This window comes from Microtus ochrogaster, linkage group LG4 (genome assembly GCF_000317375.1).
Source record: "Microtus ochrogaster isolate Prairie Vole_2 linkage group LG4, MicOch1.0, whole genome shotgun sequence".
Taxonomy (NCBI): Eukaryota; Metazoa; Chordata; class Mammalia; order Rodentia; family Cricetidae; genus Microtus; species Microtus ochrogaster.
The window spans coordinates 43,703,112-43,712,176 of record NC_022030.1 but is presented as its reverse complement, the minus strand read 5'-3'; the positions used below and the strand labels follow the sequence as shown (position 1 = coordinate 43,712,176).

Genomic DNA, 9,065 nt, shown 5'->3' with positions numbered 1-9,065 from the left:
CACACATTTCCCTGTGACTGCCCCTTTAACCCAGGAGTCTTCTGGTACTCCACACATTTCCCTGTGACTGCCCCTTTAACCCAGGAGTCTTCTGGAAGCGCACTGCTGATTTTTTGACATGTCATGGGTCTCCAGCCCTTTTCCTACTGTGAATTTTAATCTCTGGGCTAGAGAACACACACGGTGCACTTTTAGTTTCCTAAAGCTTACTGAGATCTATTCTGTGACCCCAAATAGGGCGTATTCATTTAGAAGCATCTTAATTTTTACTATTAATTTTTAGCACAATGTCACTCATGTGCCATAAAGTTTGGCCCCCAAGGTCTCTGATTCATGAGTTTTAGCAATCACAAATCATGTGACCATCACTGCCATCTACTCCTACCATATTTGTATCATCAAACCCCTGTGCTCATTAGAAGTCACTGCCTTCACCCCTCTCTGAAGCCCCAGGCAATTACAAGTCTAGTTTGGATCTGCTTATTTGGGGAATCCCATAAAAAGGGAATCACACAAAGTGTGGATTTTTGCATCCAGTTTCTGTGAAGTCTATGTTGTGGCATGCAATAATTTCACGTAATTTTTTAAGGCAAAATCATCATTCACTGGAGCATACATCAAATTTTGTTTCTTCATCAGCTGATAAGCATTTAGGTTGTTTCTTTTTTATGATATTATAGGTACTTTTGCTGTGAACATTTGTGTATAAGTTCTTATCTTAAGTGTGTATCTAAAAAGGGATCTAATCTACATACTACAAGCAAAGGACCCATGCTCAGGAAACTTGTGTATTTGTAGATCCTTCTATGTATGGGCTGATGTGTGTTCTTGGATGTTTACAAATAGTCTCTGGGTTTAAAGAGCGGCCAAAGGGCCGAGTCAAGTCTCAGCATGACAGCTCTGCTCCACTTGCCTGGTTACATGCTTCACCTTCCGTCCTGAGCCGCAATGTAGTGAGCCTGCAGGGTGAAAATGAGCCATAACATTTGTGGCCAGAGAAGCCAGAGCACACACACAGAGTATTTCTAGTATGTTCTTGGATGAAAGGAAAAACGGTATGTATTATTTTGTGAGTCTAGAGAAGTCACAGCAAAACTGATCCAAGTTAGCGGGAAGCCGTCCATCCACTAGGGATGTGCTGATGCCCAAACATGACTTTGGTTAGAACACTAAGCCTCATGACCTTCCATTTCTCTCTCTTCAGGCCCTAAAACTTTCATCTTTGCTGTGTCTATGGAAAACGTGCTCCTTACCCAGGCCTTAAGCTGCAGTTCTAGCAGTCAATCTAGGCTTGGCCTTCCTTTGAGGAGACCATTTCCCATTTCTTTCTGTTGTTGCTGTTTTTTTGTTTGTTTTTTTGAGACAGTCTCTCTAATAATTCCCAATGCTAATTGTTTGGCTCTGGCAAGCTGGGTGGGAGCCTTCTCCTCCACGCTCCACTCCAGGACTAAATCTGAACACAGCACAGTTTGTTGCCTGCTAAGCCAGAGCAAGGCGGCGTTCCTTCATAGCTTTGTTATCCCCCCCCCCCCATGCGTAAGATGGAGAGAAAAGCTTGGAAACAGACAGGAGCACAGGAGCAGACTGTTCTCTAGTCACAAGAGGAATCTGATGGCAGCTGGGTGTCTCCCTGACAAAGCACATGTGATACTCAGACACATTTCCGTAGACCGAGAGACATTCTGTACCTGCTTGTAGAAATGTCCTCAAACGGATAGAGGATCTCGCCATTGTTACAGATCTCGCAGACGAACCCTTTCTGGCTACAAAGACTGCAGCTGTAGACATGAGAGGTGGCGAATTTAATGACCTTGCCCAAGAACGGTGCCAGCTTTCCCTCTATCACCTGTGGAAAGAGGAAAGGACAAGAAGACACAGCATTGAGAACACAAGTCTTGCAGATGTGGGAAGGGAAGGGGTGTTTTTCCTTTACACAACAGGAAACCTGTAATTATAATTTCCCAGCTCAAGGGCACATGACTTTGCTCCAAAGGAATCAGCTTATCCTCAGGAGTTTGCAAATGAAGATGGCCAAGCTCTTTTTGTGCTGCTCTGTTTTTGCAGTGTGGTGTGGGGCACGATAAGCCCCACTTGAGGAGACCAAGTTCAGAGTAGGATGTAGTAATTAAGTCAGCACACAGCTTTCCCCTCGTGAACCAATATGACTTCATCTCCACTCTCTCTCCCGAACACTCAGCAAATACAGAAGAACGGGCTCCTCTTGCTGCTGGTAAATGCGATAATTTAAAGAGGGTGTAACCTGTTGGAGGGCCATTTTCAGTTTGTAATAATCAAATTTTTACAATGGAGCCAGGCGGTGGTGGCGCACACCTTTAATCCCAGCACTCGGGAGGCAGAGACAGGCGGATCTCTGTGAGTTCGAGGCCAGCCTGGTCTACAGAGCTAGTTCCAGGACAGGCACCAGTGCTACAGAGAAACCCTGTCTTGAAAAACCAAAAAAAAAAAAAAAAAATTTTTACAACAGGGGTTTTCACATTGAGAACAGTAGCAACAACAAAACAATTTTTGTCTACTTTTGATTTCCAGCATGGTGATGAGCCTTGTTCCATGCTCTTGACAAGGCATGGGCTGTGCACAGGCAGCTAGCTGGGTCCCACCATGAGCCATGTGTGTGCCTGTTGGCTCCTCCTATTGTCATTTTACTTGCTGGCCTGCAAAAGTCTGTGAGTTTGGAACCATGGCAATCATCTCACTCTGCACCTAATGAATATTCACGAGCTTCAAAGACTTCAATACCTCACACACCAGTAAGACAAAGGTCTGCCCTTTATTTCTGCACCATTAATGACTGCTTATATGCTTATTCTGATATCAGGAAAAGAGATGAAATCAATGGTTAACTCAGGAGAGGAAGTAAGGCAGAGATGCTGGGTTGCCACTTTGTGTATTGTGTATTTGCCTTTCTACAGTATTAAATATATATCATTTTGCACTAAATACAAAAAGTGATTATAAAACCTTTAAGGATGGCTCTCTTCCTAACAGAGAGGATGGATTATGATGGCTGTTTTCTGAGCTAGGCCAGCCTCTCCCACTCTTCGTCTCTCTTCTCTCCATAACCTACGGGAAGCTGCAGGTATATTAGACCTCTTTCAGTTCCGTTTCCCTGGGACTGGTACCTTGAATAACCCCAGTAAGGCACATGATACACACGTGCCCGTCACAGCACCGACTCTGCATTGTGGTGACAACCCTTCTGAGAGGCCCAAAGATTTAGGATGGTCTGAAAACCTGGTAAGAGCAGGTGATGTGCGACCCCTGGGCGACATGGGTTCTCATCCAGGATCTGAAGAGGCTGAGAATCATGACCTAAGTTTTTTTCTATCGAGAAGTCATCAGAACAAGAATATGAAGATTCTGAAGGTCCTGAAATATTTCACCAATTTGATATGGTCAGTGATGCATGTTTAATCCCACCCAAGGAAACTAATGACCCTTTGAAAATTAATTTTTAATATCTAGTCTCACAGCACCCGATACACAACTCTATTTTTACTAATGTTTTACTTATTATTACTGATAGGAATCAGTTTATCCTCTGAAGAAGCCACTCCATTTTGCTTTTAGGCTATCTGCAGGTTAAATTTTTGAATATTACTTTAGCTATTGCTAGAATATTAGGATATCTGTATCCAGTGACAAAAAAAATCATACTACTGAATTTTCACTGATGATAATCACATCTATATATTTCTTGGGGTATTATGAAAGCATAAATTTCAAGTAAAAATAGTGTTAGTAGCAACTGTGTTATTTCACTGACAGCCAAGCTGGAAATGACAGTGACTGACTCACTTCCATCAAACCCAGATCCCCTGCCATTCATCAGGCTTTATTCATTTCCTCTCCTGTTTTTTGAATTAACAGCTTTATTGAGATATATTTCACACACCACAGGATCCATCTATTTAAATTTAAACCTTGGTTTATTTATGGAGTTGTATACTTCACTACAGACAGCCCTCCCCGCAGCTTCCATATGTAGAGGTTAAGTCTCCACCACCCCCTTACTCTATTCTCCCAAGTTCTAGAACTGATAATCTACTTTCTGTCCCTTTATAAAGCTATTTCATAGAAACAGAACCATGTACAATGTGTGTGTGGTTTCATTCAGCATAATGTTTGAGGTTCATGCGGAGTACTTTTAACCTAGTTTGACCAGCTCTAGACTCTTACCACCCTCTCCAGATTAACAAAATAACCCAACTCTAACCCCAGAAGCCAGTCTTTCTTCTTTAATCTGCTGAGCACATGCTCTAGTCAATTTTCCAAAACACTTTCATAACATATCACCTTTCCACTCAAGTCTTCAGACTTCTCATTGTATCATTATCAAAAGCCCTTTCCTGATGTAATAGTATCTTGCTAAATTACTATGTCCCTGATGCTGGATACAAGAGAACTATGTAAAACTAGACTTTATGTCTCACTTGCTTTGCAAGGTCTCTAAAACAGGAGTCCACATATCAACCCAACTCGCATGATCAATCTCAGGCATCTTCAGTTGTGAGCGAGCGATCATGTTGACACAGCACGTGCCCACTCTTGTTCCTGTCCTCCCAGGCCATTTCCTCTATGAGGGTGCTGCCACTCTTCTTACCACTCATTTAGACTTTATGTAGGTTTTGTGGCTCTGATCCAATAGGACTTGAACCAACCTTCCCAGCCCCCCCCCCCCCTTTTTGTTTTTTCAGACAGGGTTTCTTTGCGTTCTGGCTGTCCTGGGTCTCACATTGTAGACCAGGTCGGCCTCAAACTCAGAGATCCAGTTGTTTCTGCTCCCTGAGAGCTGGGATTAAAGGTGTGTCCCACCACTGCCTGGCCCCCAAACCCATTTTTAGCCACAACTGTCAAAGATCTCTTTACTTTCACACCATGCGATGACACATGGAACTCAAGGTTGTTTACTCCTTTGCTACAGTACACGACTGTCTTGCTTATCGTGTGCTGAACATTTGTGTACAGAACACACAAATGTGAGAACATCTGACCACTCTTACCCACAACCTGGTCCTTCCACATGGGGCGGCCCAGGAGAGCAGACTGCTCTGCAGCAGAGAGTGGGCCCAGCCTCAGCTGAGATCTCCTCTTGCTGCCAGGCACCGAGTGCCCTGCTGAGCAACGATACTGCTGCCCTGTCCTTTCGCTTCGCGGCCTGCAGCTGGGGCTGGGGCTGGGGCTGTGTAGATGTGGCCGCATTTTTGGTTACTGTGCCGTGTGGGTGGAGGAGCACCAAGGCAGCACTGTCGAAAGGCAGGGGTCGGCTTCGGTTTCGCACTTGATTTGCTGCTCTCATTTGTCATCTCAGGTTTGTGGCCTTGTTCCAAACAGCTGAATTCGCTTAAAGATTTTTTTCAGAGAGTGAGGTGATATTTTCAAGTTAATTTTAGAATTCATAATCATTCTATTAATATTATGGAAAGGAAAACGTTATACTTATATACATTTCCAGGAAGAAGGACCTACTGTCCTTGAATGCAATGGCTAGCAGCAGAGGGGAGCAGACTGGCTGTTGTGGCCTCTGGTCTAGAGGCTGCTCCACTGTGAAAAGTGGGCTCCATGCGTGCCACTCATTAAGGTTCCTTTTAAAATGTAAGACTCAGCCTCCCCCAGCCTCCCCTCTACCACCCTTGAGTCCCACATCCTAGCCATCCTGCTGTGGTGTAAGGCTAAGATAAGGCTAAGACTCCATTACTAAAGTACTAGGAGGATGGCGGCCTGAAATGAGACCCAAGCATAGTCTACTCCTACAGTCTCCAGCTGAGAATGAAGACCAGAACAGAGGTACGAGGACCCCTGGGGAAAGACAGCGGGCAAGGTGCACTAGCCAAAAAGTACACAGACCCGAGGAAACACAGCTGGGAGGACCCGAATTCTACTCCATTACCCTGAACTGGTTTGCCTCTATGACTGATCACAGTCCGCTACAGGGTTCAGCATTAAGAGATTCTTACAGACCTTCTACACGGGCTACAGTTGTCCCACAAGATTGTAGTCTAACTGGGAGCAAGCCACAGCTGACTGGTACAAAATAAAGTACAAATGTATTTTGTTGTTGAGACAGGGTCTTCCTATGCAGACTAGGCTGGTCTCAAACTCACAATCCTGCTTTGGCCTCTGTATCAGTACAGTTACAGGTGTGAGTTCAAAAGTACTTTCTTAATAGATGGGTCAAAGAGAGTTAAAAAACGAGACAGCCATCACACAGGTTTGCTTCCCGACAGTTCTGATGTCTTGGTCTAGGGCTAGGCAGTTGATTCACTACAGACTCTCCAAAGAAGCCGACACCACACAGCTCTCCTCACTCACCGCACCTTGTCGTCTCTGCATCCGGGAACTGTGAGGCTGCTCTGGGCACAAATGAGAGCTCTCTCCCTTCCAGCTGGGAATCTGGCAAGTTATTAAGCCTCCCTGAGCTCTGGCTTCCTCACCTAAAACCAGCTAGTTCATACAGGGTTGAAGAAAGGATCGGGTTTAATATCCTGGTGAAATGGGGAGTATGGTGTCTGCCGGCAGTTGGTCAGTAAGCGACAGAAGGCTGCTGGCTTGTCTTAATCTTGTTTAGATCATCAGCAATTCTGACTCATTTTTCTCTAATGCTTTAGATCTGTAGCAGGGGTAAGAAAGAAAGGTATGCCGCTCCCATGTCAGCTTTCAAAAGGCACCCGCCCCACTGTTCTTCTATCTGGATGTGACCAGGTGAAGGGAGGCAGACATCCAGGGCCTCGGATGTTGCTCAGGTCCATAAGAGAACAGAGACTTGGGTGAACATCTCACTCCGGCTGAGGGGAAAGGCTTGGAAAGACTAATTCAATTTAAATCACCTGTTAAAATCGTATCTTAGCAATACCTGAGGATCATCTTTTACTCCTTTCAGATTTGCAAATAAGTTAATCACAGATTAATCTAACCATGTAACCACGCGGCAAAAGTCAGAAAGACTCTTCATCTCTAGCCTCAGGTGCTTTTGTAAGGACATGGTCAGCTGGCTCTGAGAAGGAAACTGGACCTGTGGGACAAGGCTTAGTTACCTTCCCATGCACTTCCTGCAAACTGCGTGTCTACGTGAACAAGAGCACGGCAAAGCAATTAGCAGGAAGCATGTGTGGGCTCTCCCGCCCGTCTGCTCACCTCCGCACTCACACAATACCCACTCTTCCTTGAGGAAAGGCAGATGTCCAAACTGCTGGGAGAGGTTAGTTCTGTTTTCCATTGGACTTGATTTCTTGTACCAATCAAAGAAGGTACCAGTCTGACTTATCTGAGGGAGTGTACATAGACAATTATTTCATAGCTGCCTTACTGACTGGGTGTTTAAAGAATATATAACTCCAACTGTGACTTAAAATTTTATCTTTCTATTGCACTGTTCCTGTTGGGCAGGAACAAAATGTAATATCAAGTTGACAACTAGATTCTCCTTTAAAAAAATTCATTTAAATCATTTAAAGTATTCTTGGAATTTGAGAGACAGTCAAATGCCACTTAACATGATTCAGTCATCTGAGAACTATACCAAATATGCTTATTTTCTTGGTGCAAAAACAGCCCATAAAAGCTGTCTGGTTGAGCTTCCAGCTTGGGGATCCACACATTTCCCCTCTTCTATTCTGGTCAAGATGGTCAGCATTGGAATTTGAGGCCTATGGCTTTCTGCAGACTAAGACAACAGCCTTTATTTGATTTACTTTCTTGCAGACCAATCAAAAATTACAATTAAGTTAAAAAATAACCTAGTGCTGCCTTCTCCAGACCACAGTTTCAGAAAGAGCTGCTTATTACTCATGTGTGGCACCAGAAAATTGCAGTGTCATGTTCATGTCTGCAGTCAATGGCGACCTGTGGGAGCGAGGAGGGCACAGCTCTGCGTGTTGTTTACCTTTCCCTTCAGCCTATCACAACGTTCACAGCCCACAGGGAGGGGGACGGAGCAGAGAGAGAGAATGCCCAGAGAAGTCACACAGGAAAAGGCTCTCTCAAATTTATTTTATGCATCTGCTATTGTTTTCCCTCTGATTTGTCAAGTCATCTCCACTTCAAATCAAGCTTTCCTTGGCCATTATGCAAGATCTAGATTCTGGACACTATTGGGAATTCTGGGATAAAGAGGTCTACTGTCCTGGACCAAAATGACTTCTACTCTAAAAGCCTACTCAGAAGATCCAATTCATGTTGAACAAGGCCACCAGGAACAAGAAGACTCAAAGAAAGCATCTAAACAGTCATGTGCTGTAACACAACCTCTCATATAATCCAGTTTGCATTTTCTCAGGTGACTGCAGAAGGTTGTAGTTTGTAGATGTGCATTCCTCGCACACAGGCAGGCAGAAAGATGCCTAACGACCTAGAGCAGTTACCTTAGTGTCAGTGTCTACAATGACAGCATTGGAGGTGGAGGGAGGAGACCAGAGTGCTGAGGTCAGCCTAAGCTACAGAGCGAGACCCTATCTCAAAACAAAACAAACACCAAACAGCACATAGATCCTGCTCGAGCCTTGACACGCGAACTCAAATTGAGAATATTCTGTACTTTCATTCTAAATTTTACTCACAAATCCTCAAAAGCTGAGAAGCATTCCACCAAAAGTGTATAGGAATTCCTACTTCAGAACGTCGGGCAAAACCCTCTGTTCTTTTATAATTCACCTTTGAGGTCCTCCTCCTGCTTCAGTGCTAGGTGTGTCTCTAATCAGTCCCCACCCTCCTGCCTCCTTGGCAAGACTGCTCAACAGGACTGAGGTTTTGGCTTATCAATCTTTGGGCTGAGGGATGACTATGGCATCACCATAGGGTTCTTACCTGATCCTCCCCTAAGGGTGACAGTTTCTATAATGTGATGTGGTTTAGTGTTATGGGGTAGATTTGTGAGTGCCCATGGTAATGGTAATAAGTAATGGTAATGGTAAAAGTAATGGTAATAGTAATGGTAATGGTAATAGTAATGGTATTAGTAATGGTAATGGTAAGAGTAATGGTAATGGTAAGAGTAATAGTAATGGTAAGAGTAATGGTAATAGTAATGGTAATGGTAATGGTAAAAGTAA

General features: G+C 44.1%; 1 protein-coding gene across 1 annotated transcript in view; it reads right to left on the bottom strand.

The window, feature by feature from the left end:
- Window positions 1–9,065, bottom strand: part of Plekhm3 (pleckstrin homology domain containing M3) — a 156,383-nt gene that overhangs the window by 21,913 nt on the left and 125,405 nt on the right. The window contains exon 7 of the mRNA XM_005361468.3: window positions 1,689–1,846. Within this exon, the coding sequence (XP_005361525.1) occupies window positions 1,689–1,846 (158 nt within the window). The remainder of the gene's footprint in view (window positions 1–1,688; window positions 1,847–9,065) is intronic.